The sequence below is a fragment of the Saprolegnia parasitica genome (genome assembly GCF_000151545.1).
Source record: "Saprolegnia parasitica CBS 223.65 unplaced genomic scaffold supercont2.98, whole genome shotgun sequence".
In the NCBI taxonomy this organism is placed as follows: Eukaryota; Oomycota; class Saprolegniomycetes; order Saprolegniales; family Saprolegniaceae; genus Saprolegnia; species Saprolegnia parasitica.
Genome location: NW_012156492.1, coordinates 34,835 through 57,423, shown reverse-complemented (window position 1 = coordinate 57,423; position 22,589 = coordinate 34,835). Strand labels below are relative to the sequence as shown.

The 22,589-nt window shown below is 62.2% G+C and overlaps 8 protein-coding genes across 8 annotated transcripts; 7 read left to right on the top strand and 1 right to left on the bottom strand.

Moving 5' to 3' along the window:
• Nucleotides 1-2,874: 2,874 nt before the first annotated feature.
• On the top strand, nucleotides 2,875-6,664 carry SPRG_12479 (hypothetical protein; the record flags this gene model as incomplete). The annotated part of the gene is made up of 2 exons (XM_012352392.1): nucleotides 2,875-5,236; nucleotides 5,289-6,664. 2 exons carry the CDS (start codon nucleotides 2,875-2,877, stop codon nucleotides 6,662-6,664), a joined length of 3,738 nt encoding a protein of 1,245 aa, XP_012207782.1.
• A 1,120-nt stretch (nucleotides 6,665-7,784) lies between these two features.
• On the top strand, nucleotides 7,785-10,895 carry SPRG_12478 (hypothetical protein; the record flags this gene model as incomplete). Its single annotated transcript, XM_012352391.1, has 5 exons — nucleotides 7,785-7,937; nucleotides 7,989-8,191; nucleotides 8,247-9,912; nucleotides 9,976-10,352; nucleotides 10,418-10,895. Exons 3-5 carry the CDS (start codon nucleotides 8,305-8,307, stop codon nucleotides 10,893-10,895), a joined length of 2,463 nt encoding a protein of 820 aa, XP_012207781.1. The 5' UTR covers nucleotides 7,785-7,937; nucleotides 7,989-8,191; nucleotides 8,247-8,304.
• A 214-nt stretch (nucleotides 10,896-11,109) lies between these two features.
• SPRG_12477 (hypothetical protein) lies at nucleotides 11,110-11,837 on the top strand (the record flags this gene model as incomplete). Its single annotated transcript, XM_012352390.1, has 2 exons — nucleotides 11,110-11,574; nucleotides 11,658-11,837. 2 exons carry the CDS (start codon nucleotides 11,110-11,112, stop codon nucleotides 11,835-11,837), a joined length of 645 nt encoding a protein of 214 aa, XP_012207780.1.
• A 761-nt stretch (nucleotides 11,838-12,598) lies between these two features.
• Nucleotides 12,599-13,608, top strand: SPRG_12476 (hypothetical protein; the record flags this gene model as incomplete). The annotated part of the gene is made up of 1 exon (XM_012352389.1): nucleotides 12,599-13,608. The coding sequence occupies exon 1, from the start codon at nucleotides 12,649-12,651 to the stop codon at nucleotides 13,606-13,608; it is 960 nt and encodes a 319-aa protein (XP_012207779.1). The 5' UTR covers nucleotides 12,599-12,648.
• A 509-nt stretch (nucleotides 13,609-14,117) lies between these two features.
• On the top strand, nucleotides 14,118-15,535 carry SPRG_12475 (hypothetical protein; the record flags this gene model as incomplete). Its single annotated transcript, XM_012352388.1, has 2 exons — nucleotides 14,118-15,077; nucleotides 15,110-15,535. The coding sequence occupies 2 exons, from the start codon at nucleotides 14,118-14,120 to the stop codon at nucleotides 15,533-15,535; spliced, it is 1,386 nt and encodes a 461-aa protein (XP_012207778.1).
• A 791-nt stretch (nucleotides 15,536-16,326) lies between these two features.
• Nucleotides 16,327-17,422, top strand: SPRG_12474 (succinyl-CoA ligase subunit alpha). Its single transcript, XM_012352387.1, has 2 exons — nucleotides 16,327-16,455; nucleotides 16,509-17,422. The coding sequence occupies exons 1-2, from the start codon at nucleotides 16,351-16,353 to the stop codon at nucleotides 17,340-17,342; spliced, it is 939 nt and encodes a 312-aa protein (XP_012207777.1). The 5' UTR covers nucleotides 16,327-16,350; the 3' UTR covers nucleotides 17,343-17,422.
• Nucleotides 17,423-17,577: 155 nt separating this feature from the next.
• On the top strand, nucleotides 17,578-20,934 carry SPRG_12473 (hypothetical protein; the record flags this gene model as incomplete). The annotated part of the gene is made up of 12 exons (XM_012352386.1): nucleotides 17,578-17,731; nucleotides 17,784-17,930; nucleotides 17,988-18,059; nucleotides 18,103-18,234; nucleotides 18,286-18,422; nucleotides 18,469-18,871; nucleotides 18,923-19,123; nucleotides 19,174-19,260; nucleotides 19,313-19,815; nucleotides 19,861-19,981; nucleotides 20,024-20,122; nucleotides 20,173-20,934. Exons 1-12 carry the CDS (start codon nucleotides 17,585-17,587, stop codon nucleotides 20,932-20,934), a joined length of 2,811 nt encoding a protein of 936 aa, XP_012207776.1. The 5' UTR covers nucleotides 17,578-17,584.
• Nucleotides 20,935-21,036: 102 nt separating this feature from the next.
• Nucleotides 21,037-22,568, bottom strand: SPRG_12472 (hypothetical protein; the record flags this gene model as incomplete). The annotated part of the gene is made up of 4 exons (XM_012352385.1): nucleotides 22,390-22,568; nucleotides 22,093-22,342; nucleotides 21,116-22,043; nucleotides 21,037-21,047 (listed from the first exon to the last, which is right to left on the bottom strand). The coding sequence occupies exons 1-4, from the start codon at nucleotides 22,533-22,535 to the stop codon at nucleotides 21,037-21,039; spliced, it is 1,335 nt and encodes a 444-aa protein (XP_012207775.1). The 5' UTR covers nucleotides 22,536-22,568.
• Nucleotides 22,569-22,589: the final 21 nt, after the last annotated feature.

Genomic DNA, 22,589 nt, shown 5'->3' with positions numbered 1-22,589 from the left:
ACGGTGTGCGCTTTGGCGAGGTGCGCGTGCCAGCGCGGTCCGTCCTCCAGCGCCGCAGTGGCAAACTTGTCGGCGTCGCCAAGGTGCGACGTCCGCGCCGAGAGCTCGGCGGCACACACAAGGAGGTGGCACCACTGCACCCGGTTGTGGTCCGTCGGGTGGGCCTCCTCGAGCGCAAGTGCGAGCTTGACGTAGGCCACCGCGTCCGACAAGTGACCAGCACCGACGGCGTCGTCCGTGGACGCAATCAACCGTGTGCTTTCGGTCGTCGTCCTGAGAACCATCGACGTCGATGCGTGAAGCCCGACGATATGGTGTGCTCGGAACGGCCCGGGGGCGTCCCCAGCGCTCGCAATGTGATGCAGCGCCACGGTGACACCGAGGTGTTTTTCCAGCGCAAAGAGCACCTGCGGCAAGTGCAGATCGTTGCGCGTCGGCGCCGTGTGCAAACCAAATTTGAGTCGCAGCGTTGGAAGCAACTCATTGTCGAGAAAGACCACGGCCTCGGCGCCGCCACCGCAGACTAGATTGACGAGCGTCAACACGACCGATCGCGATGCCGGTGCGCCTCGTAGCATGCCGCGAAGCAGCACCTTGGCCGTTCGCGCCACCATCTCAGTGAGAAGAAGTCGACGGATATGGACGAGCGTAGCGAGCTCGTAAAGGCGACCCAAGTACCGCATGTTGATGCCGTCGCCGTGGAGCACCCGCGTGAGCGCCGTGGCGTCCACGACGTGAAAATATTCGTTGGCTTCGAGGCGGGCGACGGCCGATGGGAGCACTGACTTTTGCAAATAGTGGCTCGCGCAGGCCACGGTGCTATCAAGCGCTGCCACGGACCCGGTGCCGTAGACGTTGGAGCTCAGCGCGGTGTGGTATTGCCGAATGTACTCGGGGCGGAGCTGGTGCAGGCTCGACGCGCCGTCACCGTCGTGAGCACCGTCGTCGTGTTCGAGGACGTCAGGTACACACAAATGTCGCAGCCGGGTCCATGCATACGCGTCGTCCTTCAGTCGCACGACGTGCGCGTCACGCGGCAATACACGCAGCAGGGCCATGGCGTCGGCCGCGTCTGTCTCGGGTGGGCACAGATTGAGATGCTTGAGGGCCGCCGTTGCGGCGATCGCAAAAGCAGGTGGGAGCTCGGTTGTCTGGCCCTCGCTGATCGCAGTCGGTGCCGAGCCATAGTCGCCAAAGCCAGCGCGCGGGCGCCGTGGTAGTCGACGGTGCACTGCAGCGGCACCCGCAGTGTAGTCGCATCCAGCGTTTGCAGCGCGTCAACGATCGCGTGGCTGGCGCGGAGGTCGTGTCCAAGGGTCTTCCACACAGCGACACCCGGTGTTCGCCACAGAAAGCAGCACAAGCCATCGGCCACGTACACGTCGGCGTCAGTCGCGTCAACATAGCCAAACCATCGCCGCCGGTCGCCGGTGTCATCGACTACAATGTTGTTGGCCGAGAAAATGTCGTCGGTGTCGGTCGCACGCGTGTCCAGAAGCGTCCGCACCAGTCCCTCGGCGGCGTCTCGAAACGCTTGTGTGAGCTGTGCCACCTGCAGCGCTTTGGCCGAGACCGAGAGATCGGAGACGGCGAGAAGGCGCCAGAGACGGTCGTTCCAATGCGTCGATGGCTCTGGCAGCGACGGGCGGGCGACTGGGACATAGTCTGCTTTCTTTGGCGCAACGACGGGACGGGGCGCGTCGAGCAGCGGCTCGGGCGCCGGTACGTCGATCGTCGTCGTCCAGTCGCCCGACGACGCTACCCAATCCAAAAAATCCACGAGAGCGATCTTGCCTAGTCCGATATGAGAGGTTTGGGTCCCGTTGGCACGGTGGTACCGGTGAGCCCGGGGTCGAGGCTTTGTTGGATCGTATTGTACGCGTCGATCGAGCCGTGCCAGTGAATGTACAGGGAGTCATGTAAGGTCACTAGAACTGTCTTATACAGGTATAATATACGTCGACAGAAGAAAGGATATCAAGTCGAGGAGCGCGCGCAGCTTGGCGCTTTCAATCTTGCCCATGCCTCGACCATCGAGCTATGCGCGCTACAGAAAGGACACAAGGCATCGACGTCGGGTACCTTGGCAAAGGCGGCGCGGGCGTCGGCGCAGCGCTGGTCAGTGTGCGTCGTTGGCGCTGTCGATGGCGGGTGCATGCTAGCCTTTAAGAGCGCTGTCAAAACGTTTCTCAAAAGTTTGCGTAGACGTACGTGGATGGCCGCGACCCATTCGACGAGGTCGCGCTCGGAAGCACAGCCAAACGTCCGCGTCTTCTCCTACGCACCAGCATCATCGACCGCGCAATGTAGCGTCAACCAAGTGCACCGTATGCTTGTCGACGAGCTGGAAGCAGTGCTTTCGCTGCAAGCGCTTCTGCCCTGACATATGAGAAGACGATGCACATGCGCGATAGCCGTGTACCTCGATGGGCGCCGAGACCGCGACGAGCGTATGCTCGTGGAGCAAGAGCACCTTCGTTGCCTTGCTGCTGCAGAGACCATGGAGTGAGAAGCCTCCGGCGTCGGCCACCTACGCGCATGGCCCGTCGACCTCGTCGGCGCGACGGCGCGTCGTACCATGGGGTACCAGCGCAGCGCATGGGCGTCGAGGTGGACCCATTTGTCGCTCCACTTGGTCCCGAGGACGTTGACCGAGTGCTATCTCCAACGTGGGCGCATGCTGCATGGTCGTCGGCCTACCTTGGAGAGCTTTCCCGACTTCATCGCGTCGTTTCGGAATGGACGATCTTCCAGCACCGGCACGGTTGTACCCGTCAAACCGGTTAATTTATCCGGTTAGCCACCACACAAGATTGCTTTGGTCGCTTTTGATTGGTCCGCGCCGCTTGGAAGGATATCGGAGGTCAGTCTCCGATGGGCGAAGCGCAGCCGCTGCTCGGGCCATCGCCGCTCAGTGATGGGCCGCCGGCGCCGAGAGGCTGCCTCTCGTCGATGCTCTTTACGTGGATGAACCCGCTCCTCGAGCTCGGCAACGAGCGCCCGCTCGAGATGGACGACCTCTACCAGCTGGCGCCATCGCTCCGCGCCGACGTAGCATCGGCGCGCTTCCAAGCTTGCTGGGACACCGAGCGGCAGCGACCGCATCCGAGCCTCGCCCGCGCGCTCGCCCGCGCATTTGGCCGGCGATTCGTTGCCGCGGGCGTTCTCCGGCTCCTCCGCGACGTCCTCCAGTTTGTCGGGCCGCTCGTGATCCACCGCGTGATCGCGTACCTCTGCGACCCGTTGGCGCCCGAGTCGGACGGTCTTCTCTGCGTCGCCGCGATCTTTATCGCGGGCAACCTCCAAGCGTTCTGCTTCCGCAACTACATGTACTACGTCTTCGAGACGGGTCTCCTCGTGCGTAGCGCGGTCGTCGCCGCCGTGTACCAGAAAGCGCTTCGCCTCTCGTCGTCGTCGTTGCGGTCGTCGGGCGAGATCACGAACCTCGTAGCTATCGATGCGACGCGGCTCCAGGACCTGCTCTCGGACCTGCACGCGATCTGGTATGGCCCGTGTCTCATCGCCGCGGCTTGCACGCTGCTCTACTACCAGGTCGGGCCCGCGTGTTTTGGCGCGCTCGGCGTGATAGTGCTTTCGATCCCGCTCTCGCTGCTCATCTCGCGGCGCATGCGACGCTTGCAAAAGGCGCTCATGGCCGTCAAGGACGACCGCATTAAAGTCTGCTACGAGGTGCTGACCGGCATCAAAGTCATCAAGCTCCAAACATGGGAGCACGAATTCGTCAAGCGCGTCCAGAGCTTCCGCGACGACGAGCTCCAGAAGCTCAAGGCGTACATTCTCACGCGCGCGTCGTCCAACTCGATCTTCAACGGCGTCCCGGCGCTCATCACCGTCGCGCTATTCGCTACGTACGTTCTTGGTTACCACGAAGTCCTCAACGTGCAGACGTCGATCACATGCCTCGCACTGCTGGCGATCATGCGGTACCCGCTCTTTGTGCTGCCGAGCGTCGTCAACGCAATCGTCGAGGCGTCCGTGAGCCTCACGCGCCTCGAAGCGTGTCTTCTCGACGCCGAGCGGATGCCCGTTGGCAGCGGCGACTTGACGCGTACTGGCATATCGCTTGTCGACGCGACGTTTGGGTGGACCGCGCCGGCGCTGGGACCGCTCACGCTCACGATGCACGACCGAGGGCTCGTGGCCGTGGTCGGGCCCGTCGGTAGTGGCAAGTCGACGCTCCTCTCAGGCTTGCTTGGCGACGCGGCGTGCCTCTCCGGCACTATCGCCGTGCGCGGCGGCATCGCGTACGTCGCCCAGCAGCCGTTCATCCAAAATGCCACGGTCCGCGACAACATCTGTTTCGGGCTACCGTACGAGTTTGGCCGGTACATGGCCGCGATCCGCGTCGCGTGCCTGGACGACGACCTCCGCGCGCTGCCGGGACACGACCTCACCGAGATTGGCGAGAAAGGCATCAACCTCAGCGGCGGTCAACGGACGCGGGTCGCCCTCGCGCGCGCCGTGTACCAAGACGCCGACGTCTACCTCCTCGACGACGTCCTCGCCGCCGTCGACGCCCACGTCGGGGCAACGATCTTTGAATCGTGCATCCGCGGCACGCTCAGCAACAAGCTCGTCGTGCTGGTGACCAACGCGCTCCAGTTTCTTCCGTCGTGCGACCGCATCGTGGTGCTAAATGCTGGTCAGGTGGCCCAAGTCGGTGCGTACGACGCGCTGCTCGCCGCACCAGAGAGCGCGCTCGAGGCGTTAGTGTCGAGTTATACTCCGCCGCCCGTGCAGGACGCATCGACGGACGATGTGATTTCGGACGACGAGTTTGGGACGACGCCGGGGCACCAGTTGCAGCGCGTGCCATCGAGCGACGTGGCGGAGAAGGCCCGGCACCTCATGGTCGACGAGGACCGGTCCACGGGCGACGTCGCCTGGCGCGTCTACTGTGTCTGGGTGCGCGCGTGCGGCGGCTTTTGCGTCCTTGGCAGCATCCTCTGCGTCTTCTTTCTTGCCCAAGGCACGAACGTGCTTGCGACGTTCTGGCTGCAAGCGTGGGCGGCCAACGACGCCGTATCGTCCGAGCCTGACCGCCGTGTGTACCTCTACGTCTTTGTGGGGCTCAACCTCGGCTACGTCGCATTCATCTTCCTCCGCGTACTGCTCTTGTACCTCGCGGGTCTCCGAGGCAGTAGCGCGCTCTTCGCCTCGATGCTCTATCAAGTGCTTCGCGCCCCGATGGCGTTCTTCGATACGACACCACTTGGTCTAGATCCATTTGAGAATTGTCTGGTACTTAGCATCTGTGCATGGAGTAGGACGCATTGTGAACCGGCTCTCAAAGGACGTGTATGCCGCCGACGAAGACATTCCGGCGACCGTCGGCAACGTTCTCATCACGCTCTGCAGCGTCGCTGCGACGCTGGCGACGATCGTGTACGTCACGCCGGCGTTCGCGCTTGGCCTGCTGCCCCTTGGCGTCGGCTATATTGCGTCCCAGCGCTACTTTATCAAGACGTCGCGGGAGCTGCAGCGCCTCGAGTCCATCTCACGCTCGCCGCTCTACGCGCTCATGGCCGAGACGCTCGACGGCCTCCCGACGATCCGAGCGTACGGTGTCCAGTCGACGTTCGTGCGGCGCATGGCGCATTTGCTGGACCGTAACCAGCGGGCGTACTACCTTAATTTTTCAGCCAACTGCTGGCTCGGGCTCCGGCTCGAGTTCGCTGGCTCGATGATCGCGTCGATCGCAACGCTCTGCGCTGTGGCCGCGCACTCGCCGACGTCCACCTCGTTTGCCGGGCCCGCCGGCGTTGCGCTCTCGTATGCCTTTAGCGTCACGCCGTCGCTCAACATGTCGGTGCGCTATTTGAGCCAGCTCCAGACGCAAATGGTGTCGATCGAGCGCCTGCATGCGTATGCGACGATGCCGACCGAGCCACCGCTACGTCTACCGTCGTCGTCGCCGACAACGTCGACACGTGGCGAGATTGTCTTTGAGAAAGTGGACCTGCGCTACCGGCCCGGCTTGCCCCGCGTGCTCCGCCAGCTCTCGGCGAGAATCCGTCCGAAAGAAAAGGTCGGTGTCGTCGGGCGCACGGGCGCCGGCAAGTCGAGTCTCGTCGTCGCCCTCATGCGGCTCGTCGACATCCAAGGCGGCGCCATCTACATCGACGGCGTCAACACTGCGAGTCTGGGTCTCCACGACCTGCGGTCGCAAATTTCCATCATTCCGCAAGACCCCGTGCTCTTCTCGGGCACGATTCGCTTCAACTTGGATCCATTTCAGCACCACGAGGATACCGCGGTGTGGGCAGCCATCAAGCGCGCCCAGCTGGCCAGCGTCACGTGCCTCGACGCCCGCGTGGACGAACGCGGGTGTAACTTTAGTGTGGGCGAGCGTCAACTGCTCTGCATTGCGCGGGCGCTCCTCAAGCAGTCGCGCATCATCTTGATGGACGAAGCGACTGCGTCGATCGATCCCAGCACGGACAGAAGCATCCAGTTTGCGATCCGCGACGTCTTTCTCGACTGCACGTGCCTTACGATCGCCCACCGGCTCAACACGATCATGGACGCAGATCGAATTTTGGTGCTGGACCGCGGCGCGGCCGTCGAGTTTGACACGCCGTCGTCACTGCTCAAGATCAAGCATGGCATCTTTGCCTCTCTCGTTGCGAAAGCATCGCGCTAGCTGCCTACGTACCTCAACAATACTATACACAGTTTATCCACTTTCACAGTTTTATGTGCATTTCACAAGGACCACTGAGACACGCGGCGGACCAACTGCGTTATCGTATGCCACAGGATATCGACGATGAAAGGTTATATGCGCTAAACCCACCATCGGTCCACACCCGAGTGCACCTACGACACGTCATCGGCAAGCTGTCATATTCAAACAGTTGCAGTGGCGACGACGAGAATATGGTACACGGTAGCTGCCCGGCCAGCATCGACGAGAGTCGCGTGGTTAGTCTCATTAAGGTAATACCTGAGGTAATACGAGCAGCTCGAATAACGTGGTGGAGGGACCAGCGTCCGTGCACCAAGATCCCGAGCGACGTTACGCCGGCGCCTTTCCCGACGGGTCCCATGTGCCGGGCAATGCTACACTGCCGGTGGGACCTGGAGGTATAAGCAGGGGGAAGCTGAGCGCGTGGCAGAAACGAGGCCAGTACTCGCAGCTGCCGACGCCGAGAACTTGGTCCATGAAGCAAGTCGAGGCGGCTGCGCGTGTCGCACGTCGCATTGCCTGTCCTCGTCGACGACTCGGACAATGTATGGCTCCGACGCGCCGCGCGATGCCAGCTGGCACCCTGATCGATCCAGTCACTTGGGCGTCCGTCCCCCCTCCCCCTCCCATGAATTTGCACCCATGCGGCCATCACGGCTTGCTTGCTCGTGCAAGCCTGACGCTCGCCACCATGCATCTCGCGGTTACGCACCGAGCGTCATCTCTTGTCCGCCGCCGCTCGAGGAGGTTTTAAACTCAATGGTGTTTTAAGTCCGTAGCGCGAATATACCCTTGGTCGCGCACTACAGTGCATCAACGGACGGCTGTCCACGTGGCGCGAGCGGCTCGACGCGCGGCTACGGTCAGCGGAAGCCATTACACCCGCGAAACGGTGCGTTGTGACAAAAAGGGGGGAAGGCCACCGCGCCATCCACTTCCAACTGTGTGGAGGCCAGCGCTCGACCCGGTCGACTTTAATTTTGTATAGTGGGGCGCCGCCTTGATGCTGATTGGCTGGTTTTTGGAAGCTGCTGGCTTTCTGCAGTAGGGGGCCCTACGAAAAATAAAGGGGCGACGGGCAGCTCGAAATTCACGGTTTTCCCTGCTTCTGGCCAGTGGTTGAGACCGAGATGGCGCCGCCCCCGTCCCCGCCGGTGCGACGCACGCGCGCCAAGTCCTCGTCCACGTCGTCGGACCTCATGGAAGACACCGCGCCGCCGGCCGCCGGGTACATCGCCCATGCGAGGGGCGCATGAGGATTCACGGACGTGGCCTGTAGCACGACGACCAAGAAGCGCAAGCTCACCGATGCGCCCAAGCGCCGTGGCCGCAAGGCCAAGGGCAAGCGCAAGCACTCGGACGAAGACGACGACGACGATGATGACGACGATGACGACGAGGTCGATGAGGCCGACCTCTGCGAGCTCTGCCGCGTCAATGAGAACGACGAGCTAAGCTTGATTTGCGACGCCTGCGAAAAAGGTTGGCCGATGTCGCCTCGCGTAGTATCGCTCTCACCATCGATTGTGCTGCGTAGTGTACCACACATACTGCCTCGTGCCACCGCTCAAGGCCATTCCGGCCGGCGACTGGGTATGTCCCAAGTGCGTCGCGGAGAAGGAGGCCGAGAAAGCACCGACCTCGGCGTCGCCTGCGCGGCAGACGCCGCCCCAACATATGCCGTCGTTCCAGCACCCGCGCACGAGCCTTCCGGTGCCGCCATCGTTTCACATGCAATCCTCGTATCACCAGCCGCATCGGATGACGCCTCCGCACATAGCGCCCAACCAACCTCCTCCAGGGTATCCCCACAGCTCGCCCGCGACAGGTCTGCATCACCCGTTGCGCCCGGCACCGCACCTTCGCCAGCTACCGATGCCATCGTACCACAACGTACCGCCGCCGATAGCGGTGCACCGCCCGCTGCCATCTCAGCAACACCAGCAACAACAACACCAGCAGCAGCAACAGCAACAGCAACAGCAGCAACAGCAACAGCAGCAGCAAAAGCACCTTGCGTACCCGCACCACCACCAAACGTACTCGTCGGACGTGTCGAGCGGACCGTTGCCCGTGGCGCCGTTTCCGAGCAAGGGCCGCGACGTGCAAGATTTCTCGGAGCAGAACGAGCTCTTGCGCCGCGAAAACCAGAAGCTCATCGAGTGGGTCGATCGCCTCACGCGCCGCGTCGACGAGCTCAGCGCGGTGGAAGAGACGCTGCGTGCGACCCAGTACAAGTACCGCAAGATGGAGTCGCAGCTGCTCGATTTGCAGGCGCAGCTGGCGATGGCACCGAACAATGTGCCGCCCAAGAGCGCTCCTGGCTACGCTCGCACGACCCTGCCGTACCACCACCCCGCGTGCCAGAGTACCGGTCCGACTTCAACCCGAACGCCCCTCGGTACGCGACGCCGCAAGAGCTCCCGCGGCCATCCTACGCGCCGCCGCCGCAAGCAGAAGAGCCGCCCGCGCCGCCTGCTCGGCCGGCCAAGACGTCGTCGGGGCGGTACTTTCCGAAGGGCTATGGACAGCCGTACGAGGCCCCGACGCCGGCAGCGCCCGCCACGTCGCACGCGTCGACGTATGCACAGCATGCGGCGTCGAATCGGCATTCGGGGCACCACGTGATGCCGCTGCCGCCGCCGCCGACGCGGGGCCCCAACCCAAATGCGAACTCGGCCACGAGTGCGCCGACTTCTGTCACCAACTACCGCGGCGGCGCGCCGTTCGAGTTTCCCAAGCCGAGCGCGATGGGCTTTGGGTCGCAGCGGTCGCCGGCGGGTCGAGCGACGGGGCCGTCGCCGCGCAACAATGCGACGCTCGCGCCATTGGGCAAGCGTCCGCTGCTGCTGCAAGAGAAGGGTAGCAACAGCAACACGCCGACGTCGAGCACGCTCAAGGGCCCGATGCCCATGGCGACGCCACCGCGGGTGTACCGCACCAACAAGGAGCGGAGTCTGTCGAACGAAGACGGCGACGACAATGCGACGCAGCGACCAGTTGCCATGGACAAGACGACGACCGCCAAAGGCCACGACGACGACGACGACGACGACGACGTGCCGACGCACAAGAAGCAAAAGCGGCTCTCGGCCGTGGGAGGAGGCGGCCGTGCACCAAGCGGCCAAGTACCGTCGCGCGCAAGAAGCCGAGACGGACGCGGCCGACGTGCTCAAGTCAATTCGCCAGTCGGACCGCCCGCGGTAGGTCTACCGCTGATATATATATGTCGTCGTAAGATCTGAGAATACACACTCTTGGCTTAGGTTGTCGCCGCATGCATCCAACAAGTCGTCGGATGGGACAGACAAGATTGGGGTTACACGCCGCGGAGCCGCCGCCTCCTCCTCGAGCGCTACCACCTCAAGCGCACGAAGCGGCTCACGCGCCACAAGTGGTTCAAGTACCCAGTGCGCAAGACGCTCGCGGATTCGCGGCCCCGGGTGAAGGGCCGCTTCGTCAAGAACGACGAGCACGACGGCAGTCCGTCGGCGCGCTTTGACGACGACAAGCCGCCGATCGCGGTGCCGACCGACTTTGACTACATCCAGGCGTTTGCAGCGTGTGTCAAGGACACGCAAACCTCGGTCGAAGACGTGGTCGCCGACATCGTCGCGGCCAAGCAGCTCATCTCGTGGGACACGTACGACTCCCATCTCTCTGCATCGCAAACCGTTGTTGGTCTGATCGAAATATCATGGTGTGTAGGTGGACGATGGAGCTCGAGCATGCGCTGATTGCGCTGCTCCCAAAGGATTATGCGAGCTCGCCGTTCCCCGCGATCTTTGCCGAGCTTGTCTATATCCTCGGCGACGCGGAAGAGGAGTGCAACCAGGCCAACTACTGCAAGGCGCTGCAGGCCGGCGCGATCTACGTGGCCATTTGCCTCTCGCTCTTTACGAGTTTGGACCCGCCGTCGTCGTACGCGCATGACGCCGACCTCTCGCCGATCGTGCGCTACTACCTCGCGTCGATCGAAGAGATGTACCGGACCGCGCCGCGTGTCGAGCGCCGACACACGTTTGCGCTCATGAAGGCGATCGTCGATGGCATCGCCGGCGTCATCTGCACGGGCTTTGAGACGGGGAAGCGGTATCTCCGCCCCGTCTCGATCCCCGCGATCCTCGCCGCCGCGCCGCCCAGTAGCAGTAGTAGAAGTCCCGACGACGACGAGTCGGCGTTGTAAAAGTACCCAGTCAATTTTTCAAAACGCATTGTGTCAGCAGCAAGAACGAGAGACTGCCACGTCATGAGATGGTGACGTCGGGGGGTCACTCGAGCCACGCTGGCTCGTCGCCGCATCCAGACGGCACGAGGTGAGTTGTCGTCGAAGTCATTGGAATTGATTTGACTTTCGGATCTTTTTCATATAATTTTTCAACCGTGAACCATCGACGACCATGCGCCAGGGGCTGTACGTCATCGGTGCGCTTCCGATGCACGGCGGGCTCTGGACGTCCGAGGAGGTCGACCTCGCCAAGTTCCTCATCGACGTCTTCCAGCGCGGCTTGCTTGAGAACGTGCCCGACGGCACAAAGCTCGGCGCGTGGCTTCCGGTCGTCATGAATTGCACCAAGCGCCGCCTCTTGCGCAAGGCGATCACCGACCGCCAGACGCTCAACAAGTTGTACGCCTTCAACGCCCGTGCGGACGTCAACTTTGCGGGCCTCACGTCGACGCTCGAGAAGCTCGTGGCTGCCTTTCTTGCGACGGCACCGATGCACCGCCAGCGCGGCGCCAAGAAAGTACGTCGGTGCGACCGCGGCGCCTATGCGGACGAGGCTCCACCGACGTCGTCGCCGTCCATGAAGCGAGTGGCAAGCTCCTCGCCGCCCGCGATGATGCAAGACGCTTCGTGCGCGTGGGTTGCAGTAGAGGGTGCCTCTTCATTGTACCACGCCGGCGCACCTCAGCATGCGATCGCCGACGATCAACAACCCATGGACAGCTTCCTGACGTGCTCCCAAGCTGGTGCAGCATCGATATGAGCCAGTTCGCGTCGCTGGACGACGACATTGCGGCCGAGAAGAGCCTCGTTCTCGAACTCGACGCATGGGCCGCCGAAGCCGTCCAGTGGATCGATGTCGATGCCAACACCCTCCTGCTCGACAGTATTGCCTCCATGTAGTCGTCGTCGTCGTTTTGCTCGTTTTGTATGTGCGTGCTAACATGGTGTGCCTGTCTTGCCCATCGACCATCCCGCTTGCCATCGACCTCGTCGTTATCAACCTTCGCGTCTTCTCGCACCCATGTTGCATCGCGTGCAGCGACTGTCGATGGGGCCTCGTCGCTCGCGTTGTCGTCGTTGGAAGCTCGTCGGGGCTCATCGGCGGCCGAGCCTCCTCGGCTTCTTCAAGGACGAGGGCTGGGGACCGGGCGCTTGGCCGCATTACGCAACGCCTTGAACCACCGCGGGCCAATCGGGAGCGCACAGTGGCATCTTGCGTACCTCGGCTTCCTTCAACTGCGTCAGCTGCGTTTCAATCATCTCACCTCGTTAGTTTCCCCACGTGGCACCTTCGCACCCAACGTGGTCGGGTCCTGCCTCCGCATTGGGCGACGACTAGAAGCTTTCGGACGCAGGTCTCGACGGCTACCTATACAAGAAACTCTGCGCCGTTGACCATGCATGGTTTGAGAGCAATGCACCGCGGCCAAGACCGGCATCCGACGTGCTTGGTTGCATGGGCACGCTACCGTCGTTCGTCTTGCGCACTTGATGCGGATGGAGAGCGTTAATAGCCCGATCAGCTTTCCACCTTTTTTTGCAAATGTTTTATTAGCAATACAATTATCAAGTGTAAAGTGACGCAACTGCAAAAAAAGGGATCGTGGGGCAGGTTGAAGTCGATCGATTTTATACGTTGGCCCCACTTCAAACAGAGTTGGACGATCGCCAGCTGGCTCCAAGCATTCCCCCACCGACGGCGACGACGACGATGGCCCCCAAGGCGAAGCAAGAGAAGAAGGCCGAGCCGACGCGGCGCATGGGCCCGTGGACGCCGGAGGAGGTCGCGTACACACACCGCCTCTCGCAGGACTTCCAGCTCGGGCTCCTCGAAGACGTGCGCCAGGGCATGTCGCTCCGGCAGTGGCTCAGCCACATCCTCAACTGCTCGCCAATGCGCATTAGCAAGAAGTTTGAGGTTGAGCCCTCCCTCCGCGCGCGCTGCAACTACGTCGTCAACTGGCAGCGCATCAAGAGCCTCACGCCCCACGAGGTCTACGTCCGTAAGAAGGAGCTCGAGACGCTCGAGCGCAACTTCAAGAAGAGCACCGAGAGCCAAGACTATGTGCGTCTCATGCAGTCCATGCGCAACTGCTACGACAAGTACCGCAAGGGCAAGACGAAAAGCCGCGGGGCCAAGCGCGGCAAGGGCAAGGAGCCGGTGGGCGCGCCACCTCGGAAGAAGAACCCCCGGCGCTGCACCACGACGCCGGCGTACGACGAAGCGACGTCGCCGTCGTCGGCCTCGTCACCCACAACGTCGTCGACGCTCTCGCCACCGTCCTTGCCGATGCTGCCGCCATTGACTGCGCCACCGCCGCGCCCGTCGTTTCTATCGAGCAAGCAACCGCTCCAAAACCTGCAACAGTGGTCGCTGCCGGCGCGCCGCGACATGGTCGACCGCCTCGAGATCCACGCTGTCTTTCATGAGTACCTCGTGCTCATGCAAGAGCTGCAGACGACGTCGGCAGACGTCCGCGAGCGCCTCTCGGCACTCCTCGCTCGCGTCGAGCGCATGAGTGTCGAGCAAGGCATGACGCCGCTCACGATCGGCGTCCTCAACTCAATCCGCGCCGGGCTCTGCATCGCCGAGGCGCTCACGCCGACGACGGAAGAGACCCTGAACGACTCGTCGGCGATCGAGACGCTGCTGCGGCTCTCGCGCGCGTAGTGTTGTGCCGTCGACTTCTCTCTATCTATCTATCGCTGTACATATCTATTACATGTGTGTGTGTGTCTCTTCTCCCTTGCCGTGCTAATACTGCGGGACGATGGGTTCTTGCAGACCAGAAAGCGCTGGCTGCGATCTTTGGCGCAGAAACATCTGGTGGCGTCTCGTGCTGCCACGTATGAATACTCGCATGCGTGTAATCGCATGCAGGGCGACCTCGCTCAGCGTCCATGGCGACTGCGAGAAGACGGTAGCCAGTCCTGTGACGACGCCACGCGTCGAACACGGCAAGCCCGTCGAGTCATCTCCGCAGCGCAGTTGGTCACGCTGGACGCACCACAGTCCTAGCGATTTATTCGTTGAAGTCGTCGGCGCGGCGCCACTCTGCATGAAACTGGATCCCACGGCGACTGCTGCTCCAAAGTATCTAACGAGATCGAACGAGGTCGATCGACAGCGATCACTTGCCAACCTTCCTTGCAACCACCACCCGCTTCTCTTCCTCCATCATGGCACGCACCAAGTCCAAGTCCAAGACCAAGACGGCGCCGACCGAGCGCGCGGGGCCCTTCACGCCGCAAGAGGTGCTCTACGTCGAGCAAGTGGCCGAAGATTTTCGACGTGGGCTCATCGACGACGTGCCCCATGGCACGCATCTGCGCCAGTACCTTAGCATGCTCTTGCGCTGCCAGCCCATGCGCCTCAGCAAGCGCTTCATCATGTCGTCCAACACGCTCGGTCTTTGCATCTACAACGACGCCTGGTACGACGGCACGACTGACAAGGCGGTCGCCGCCGCGCGCCGCGAGGCGCTGCGCATCGATTTCGAGCAGTCCGTGCTCGCCTCCGCGCCGTACGTACCCACCAAGAAGGCCAAGCCTTCCAAGGCGCCCGAGCGGACGCTGCCGGCGCGGCAGAAGAAGCGCAAGGCCATCGTCGTCTCGTACCCCGAGAACGAGTTCGACCTCGGCGACCACATTGGCCGCATGAGCATCCACCGGCTACTCGCGTCGACGACCAAGAAGAAGCGCCGCGTCTCGACTCAAGAAGCCATGCACCTGATGTCGTTCGCCCGCCGTCTGCGCGACAAGGTGGCGGCCGAGCCACCGGTCGTCGTCTTTGAGCCGCCAACGACACAGCGCCGCACGCGGTCGCGGGCAAAGGTCGAAGTGGAAAAGACCAAGCGCAAGCGATCGCACACCAAGCGCCGCACCTCGCGACCGTGGGACTCGTCGTCGGCGTCGTCGGCGGACGAGGCGGAGACAGCAGTCGCACGCCCGTGGGAAGCACCCTACCGGGACCTCAAGGCGCTCGAGTTCTCGTTTCGAAAGCGCACGCGCTCCGCCGTATCGTACAACGAGGCTGGCGACGATGACGACGACGGCGACGAGCCAGTTGCACCCCAGGCGCCAGCGATGCAAATGGCGGCGATCTATCGGCTGCACAAGGCACTGGCGCCAACGTGGTCGGTGTACACGACTGCGTCGCGGTGCTAGTCGAGAACGCGTCGCATACCGACGACGAGCTCATGGAAGACGGCGAGTCGCCTCTCGTCGCCGCCGCCGACGGTGTAATGGCGACACCGGTCGGCGCACCCACCACCATCACCAACGACGACGACGAGGTTGTGGCCAACACCGACGACGACGCCGTCGACGACGAGTCGCAAGAGGGGCTGACGGACGATGACGAGCCGGCGTTTGCGGCATTTGCACCAAGCGCATCGGATGCATACTTGGCACTCGAGACGGTCGACTTGGATTCGTTCGAAGCGATGGACTTTGAGCACAATTTGTTTGAAAAAGTCACCAAAATCGACGTCGACATCTCGACCACCATGGACGCGTTCGAGATGGACATCCTCACCGACTTGAGCTCCGACTTGGTCGAGCTCGAGGCGCCGAGCGTCGTCGCATGGACCCTATAGGACCCCATTCTACGTGTCTTTGTTGTGCGAATGCATTCTACTGCTACCTTTTTGTTCTATCGCAGTTGGTGGGCAGACTAGACTACCTACACTTGCCATCCCACCCTTTGGATGACCACATGGCCTCGTCATCGCACGATCCGCATGACGTGGAGCGACGCCGCCGCAATGCGGCCACGACCGATGGCGCACAAGTGACCAAGGCATCAACGACGGCCAGTATATGGTTATACCACGCACGTGCAGCAAGTGTACCAAGAGGCGCTGCGGCGGGACCAAGGCCTACCGATCCCTCTCCGCCTCGTCGATGGATGTAGACGTGCGCTGTGTCCTTCAACGTCCCTTCCTTCACGCGTACCCATGCAATGCTCAGGATCATGCTCGCATAAAGCCATGGCCCATGTCCCAGCGGCGCTGTCGCGTCGTGCGTCGGGGCATCACTCATCCCATGACAGATCGTGGTGTCTTCTCGCCTCGCTCTCCATGGCGCCTCTCTGCCAGGCGCTGCCGATACCATCTGCTTGTCCACGTCCATGCGCATCGGCCGTCAACGTACATATCGCCATGCGACGTCCTTCCAGCGCGCATGGCCCGTCGGCGGCGCTATGCCCCCAGAACCTGAATGGCCGTCTCGGAAATCATTTACCTCTCAAAGTTGATACCCCCTTGAAGTAGGGGTAGGTGCCGATGAGATTCCAAATCCAAATCCGATACAACCGCCCAGTCATTGGCCGCCTATCCGGATAGGTTATCCGGATCGTCCAAACTGCGGTTCACAGCGCTTGGCCACTCGAATCATTTCGCCATCACCCACGATGCTTCGCCAACCCAAGCACGCTGTCCGCGCCATGTCGGCGTCTGCCAAGGTGTGGATCAACAAGGACACCAAGGTCATCTGCCAGGGCTTCACCGGCAAGCAGGTACGGCGCCGCATGCGACGGCCATCGTAGGCTCATGGGCGTGGCGACATTAGGGCACGTTCCACTCGGAGCAGGCGATCGCGTATGGCACCAACATGGTGGGCGGCGTGACGCCCAAGAAGGGTGGCACCACCCACCTCGGCCTGCCCGTGTTCAACACGGTGGCTGAGGCCAAGAAGGAGACGCAGGCCGACGCCTCGGTCATCTACGTGCCGCCGCCGTTCTGCGCCGCCGCCATCATTGATGCGATTGAGGCCGAGATCCCGCTCATTGTCGCCATCACGGAAGGCATCCCGCAGCAGGACATGGTCAAGGTCAAGTGGGCCTTGGCGCAGCAGAACATCTCGCGCCTCATTGGCCCCAACTGCCCCGGTATCATCAAGCCCGGTGAGTGCAAGATGGGCATCATGCCCGGCTACATCCACACGCCCGGCAAGATTGGTATTGTGTCGCGCTCGGGCACCCTGACGTACGAGGCCGTCCACCAGACGACGTCGACCGGCCTTGGTCAGTCGACGGTCATTGGTATTGGCGGCGACCCGTTCAACGGCACGGACTTCATCGACTGCTTGGAGCGCTTCACGAACGACCCGGAGACCGAAGGTATCATCATGATTGGTGAGATCGGTGGTACGGCCGAGGAAGAGGCCGCCGAGTGGTTGAAGGAGTTCGGCAACCCCAACAAGCCCGTGGTCAGTTTCATTGCCGGTATCACGGCGCCTCCGGGTCGCCGCATGGGTCACGCCGGCGCGATTGTCTCCGGCGGCAAGGGTACGGCCGAGGGCAAGTTCGCCGCCTTGGAAGGCGCCGGTGTCACGGTCACGCGCTCGCCGTCGCGCCTCGGCACGACCATGCTCCAGCAGATGGCTCGCCGTGGCCTCAACTAAGTAGAATATAATTCCATGTATTCGAGCCTGCGTCATCCACCTCGACAACCTACGATCCTGCAACGCAGGAAGAGCTGGATAGGCCATCGTCCGCGTCGAGCTCACGTACATGGCGGGTCCCATGGATCTTTCCTCGTCGTATAAGGCTGCAGGATCGCCAGGACATCGCGATCCGCTCTACAATTTTCAAGACTAATAAAATACACGCTTTTTGACCAATCACAAGCAGTTGCGAGTCTGCCATGACAAAGCGCAAGCGCGAAGACCTCGAGGCGACGGCCGGCGATGGCCACGACGAGAAGCGGGTCTGCGAGGGCAGCGCCGACGACGCGAGCAGCCATGGCTACGCGGTCGGCGCCCGGGTCATGGTCTTCGGCAAGTACGCAGCGGTAGACCCCTTGTCGATGCGGTCGCGCCATCCTACCATGGCCTCCCGTCTAGAGCATTCGGTACCTCGCACCGACCGACGGTATCGCTGGCGTCGAGCTGGACCGCGCGGTCGGCAACTGTGACGGAACGTTCCAGTCGCAGCGACTCTTTTCGTGCAAGCCGCACCGTGGCATGGTCGTCCGCCTCGAGCAGCTACAGGTACCTCCTTCTGGACACTCCACGGTGTGTGCTAGCTCATGCGTCCACCATCGGTAGGTGTTTTCGCCACAAGAAGCAGCCGCGTGCACGATCCAGGCCGTTTGGCGTCGGCGTCGATGCCTCCGGGCGGTACGATCACCATGCGGGATCGGTATCTTAGCCTCTTGCTTAGTTTCAAACACTCGTGCTCACGTCGTCCTGGAACGTTCTCGACAACCACAACGAGCAGCTCAACCTCAAGCGCGCCGAGCTCACGAGAGGCGCGTCCGACACGCTTCTTGCCCTGGCACAGCAGCGGCGCGACGTACGCACCTGGCTTTTCTTCCCCACGGGATGCATGCATGTCTTGTCCTAGGCCCACCCGCCGCTCGCTCGGGCCGTCTCGAGCCTGCCCGCCAGCTACACTGGACCAACGGTACCCTTGCCGCTGACGCTCCCGTCAGTGCTATCACTGCTCGACGCCTTCAAGCGCAGCGAAACACTCCATGCCTCGTACGCCTCGCTCGCACCCTCGATCGTCGATGCACTCCTTCACTAGGTTTGTCTTGCCGATTCTGGACCGCGCGATCGCTCTCTTTGCGTCCGAGTCGACCGTCCAGCACATTCGACTGCCGTCGACCGAGCACAAGCTCACGATCGTGGGGGACCTCCACGGACAGCTCCAGGATCTCTTTTGCATCTTCCTTGCCAACGGATTGCCATCGCATGCCAACATGTACCTCTTCAACGGCGACTTTGTCGACCGGGGCGTGTACGGCGCCGAAGTCGTCTTGACGCTCCTGAGCTTCAAGCTCCTGTACCCAAACGCGGTGTTCCTCAACCGCGGCAACCACGAGAGTCGCAACCAGAACGGCTGGATGGGGTTTGAGGAAGAGATTTTGCTCAAGTACAAGTCGGACGACGTGAAAGCGCAGGCGACGACCATCCTCGAGCGCTTCCAGGTACCTTATCTCCCTCGATGTATCCATGAAAGAGAGACGCGTTGCTACTAGACGTGCTTTGATGCGCTTCCGCTCGCCGCCGTCGTGCTCGACAAGATCTTTGTGGTCCACGGCGGGCTCTTTGGCCAGCCGCGCGTGACGATCGCAGACCTCGACGCGATCCCGCGCCGGCGCGAGCCACCGCTGCACTCGCAGCACCCTCAAGACAAGCTCTTTGAAGAGCTCATGTGGAGCGACCCGCGCCAGATTCGAGTAGTTGACGATGCGAACGGTACCATCGTCACGTATCCTCGTCTGCGTAGGGCCGGCAGCCGTCGTTGCGCGGCGCGGGCGTCGAGTTTGGCGACGATGTCACGGTCGAATTTTGTGCAACCAACAAGGTGGCGCTGGTAGGGCCCACTCCACATACTGTGTTAAATGTGGTTTCTTGAAACTCTTTAGGTCATCCGGTCGCACGAGTGCGTCCCCGAAGGCTACGCAATCCAGCATGGCGGTCGTCTCATCACGCTCTTCTCGGCGTCGCGCTACTGCGGCACGCAGCTCAACCAAGGCGCGTACTTGACGCTCGGCGCCGATTGCAAGCCCGAGATCCAGCAGTTTATGGCGCCGGCACTCGAGCAGTACGCGAAAAAGGCCGTGCTCTTCGCCGTCGCGTCGTCGTCGTCGTCGCCCGAGCTGGACGACGAGGGAGCGTTGCAGATCGAGGCGAAGCAGGCGTCGCTTGAAGGCGACCTACTTCGCATGATTGCCGAGCGCATTTGTGACCACAAGGCCGAGCTCTTTTTGTATTGCACGCAGCACGAAGCTACGGATGCGCCGGGGCATGTGTCGCGGCTCGCGTGGGCCGATGCACTCAAGACCGTCCTGGGACTCGACGTGCCCTTTCTGCTCTACCAGCCCAAGCTCACCGAGACCGAAGTGGACGGACGCATCAACTACTCGAGGTACATTGAATGCATGTGCTCACGTGGATTCGACCATCGAAATAGGTTCTTGTCGCGCTATCGCATTGAGAATCCGGCGGTCGACGCATCAGGATGGCAAGAAAGTATCATCTCGACGATCTGCAAGAAGCTGTACCTCGCCATGGGCGCCGGCAGCATCGAACACGTACGCAAAGCGTCGATCGAATGGGTCTCTGACACCGACTAGGCGTTTCGCATCTTTGACGCCGACGCCAACGGCACCATCGAGTACGATGAGTTCATGGCGACGCTCAAGGGCATGGACACGGGCTTGTCCGAGCAGCAGGTGCGATCGCCAACTCGAAGCAAACATGATGATAACGATGATGAGGGTAGATGTTTGAGCTCATGCGCACGGCCGACACGAACGACGACGGCCGCTTGGACTTTAAGGAGTTTGTCCAGCGCTTCGAGGTCATCTTTACCGACGTTCGGTCTCGAAAAGATGACACGCCATCGTCGACGCCCGTCTCGGCCCGGCACGGCCAGCTCGTACGTCGATCGTCGTTCGAGACCGAGTCGGAGACGACTTTCGACGTGGACCCGGACACGATGGTGGCGCTCGTTCAAATCGGCAAAGCGTTCTTCCAGCTCGACGGCACGCTCCTCTCGAGCTTTGAGCGGTTCGACACCAACCACGACGGTGTCCTTCAAGCGCACGAGCTCCACCAAGCGCTGCAGCAGCTCGGCCTCGACTTTGCCGATGAGCTCTTTCACAAGGTGTGGCGCGCGATCGACACCGACGGCGGCAACACGGTCGACTACAAGGAGTTCCTGGCGGCGTTTCGCGTGCAGGACAACCGCCCGCCCGCGTCGGCGCTCACGTGGCAGCAGTCGATTCTCCAGCAAGTGTCGAACGTGCTGTACCAGCACCGTATCCATTTCCGGTCGGCGTTCCGGTTGTTTGACCAAGACAAGAGCGGGAGCATCTCGCGCGACGAGTTCCGCGCCGGCATTTCCACTTTCAATGCGATTTTGGACCGGCCGCTGAGCGACGACCAAGTCGACGCGCTCCTCGCGCACCTCGATGGCGACGGCGACGGCAACATTAGCTACAACGAGTTTCTCGAAGGCTTTCAAGTCGTAAGCATCGAATAGAGATATTGCGATCTACGTGTCGTTCCACTTGACGTCGTCGCACCGACTGCTTTTGGGCCGTCGTTGTCCTCCTCTTTGCTGTCCTCGTCATCATCCACGCCGTCATGACCATCCTTGTCGTCGTCGTCGTCGTCCTTGCATGGGTCGCCAATGTCTTCGTCGTCGTCGTCGTCGTCGCTACGGCCACCGGCGTCACTGTCATAACCGTCCGCCCCGTCGTCGTGGCGCGTCTCGGTCGTCTCCTCCTCCTCCTCCAATACCTTTTCTTCCGTGCTCGACGTCATATCGCTCGCTTTCGCTTCACTATCGTCCAGCGGCACATCGAGCGAGAGGCATCGGAGACCACTGACCGCCGCGTCATCGCCGTCCATGGTCTTGGTGGCTGCGATGCACTCGTCGGTCGCCTTGGCGTCGTTTCCTGGCTCATCTTGAAGTCCTTGGTTCAGCATGTCTTTCGGCCTCTCGACAATGTCCGGACTCGATGTGGCGGCCTCGCGTCGCGGTGTCAGCAGTGGCGTCAGGTCGCCACTCGGTGGCAGCGGCGCCTGCGCCACCGGCTCGGGCAGCACAAACTCGTCAGCGAGCGCGCGGGCGTCAAAACAGCGCAAATCGACACCCGAGCCTTTCGGTGCCAGGACGCTGGACGTGTCTCGTGGTGGCACGCCGTAGGCCGCCGACGTTTGTTGCGGCACCGTGCGGCGCGGGCGGCCCTTGGCCTCGGCGTGCTGGGTTGTAGCCGCCTTGGCGCGGGCGTCGCGGAAGACGGCGTGGGTCGTTTTGCGGGCGACGAGCGACTCGGCCGCGCGCTGCGCCTGCTCGAGCGCGCGCGTGAGCGGGTCGTCGGTCCCAAGCCGATCGCGCGCCGTCTGCACGGCCCGCTTGTACGACTGGAGCACCTGTACGTGTGGCTTGGCGAGGAATTCTTGCTCGACTGCCATGTTGTGGTAGGCGACCGCAACCGCGCTCCAGTGCCCGTGCTTGTCGTCGTAGTCCTGCGCCTCTTGGAGCAGGATGAGCGCACGCTGCGCGGCGAGGAGCGCTTTCTCGTGGCGGCCGAGCTGCGACAAGATCGCACACGCGTTGAGGCGCGTCTCGGCGGCCTGCCGACTCTACTTAAATAATTAGTGGCTCTTATCCACCGAGACGCAGGATGGCTACCGGTACCGACGACCCCTCGAGTGCCATCGCGCGCTCGAGATAGCTGTAGGCGACGCGCAGCTTGTGGACGCGGCGGTAGTAGGCGGCGAGCTGGTTGAAGACAGCAATGTACTCGTCGGTTGTCGTGGCTAATGCGTCAGCCTTGAGCAAGAACGACCGCGCGTCGTCGAGGCGGTCGGCGCAGAGGTGGCGGCGGCCGACGTCGGTGGCCACCGAGCACATGCGCTTCGCCAGCGCCCACACCTCGGGACTAGAGTTGTGGGTTCCAATATGGGCGTGGTGATGCATCCGTATTACCTCTCGTAGCCGAGATAGTGCTGGCGCAGGAAGAGCGACCGTTCCCAGCAGAGCATGGCCTGCGCCGGGTCGCCGGCGGCCAGACACTTGTCGGCCGTCGCGTCGAGCGCGCGCACGTCGGGCAGATCGCACTCGTCGGCGACCATTCAAGATCTCCAACTACTGGTTCGGCCCTCGAGCCTCGACCGTGAATGGCGCCA

What these genes read in the sequence shown, in the direction of transcription:
- SPRG_12474 (XM_012352387.1), top strand. Translation starts at nt 16,351, where the DNA reads ATGCTTCGCCAACCCAAGCACGCTGTCCGCGCCATGTCGGCGTCTGCC. An exon ending in AGGGCTTCACCGGCAAGCAG is followed by an intron (nt 16,456 to 16,508) that starts GTACGGCGCCGC and finishes TGGCGACATTAG; the next exon opens with GGCACGTTCCACTCGGAGCA.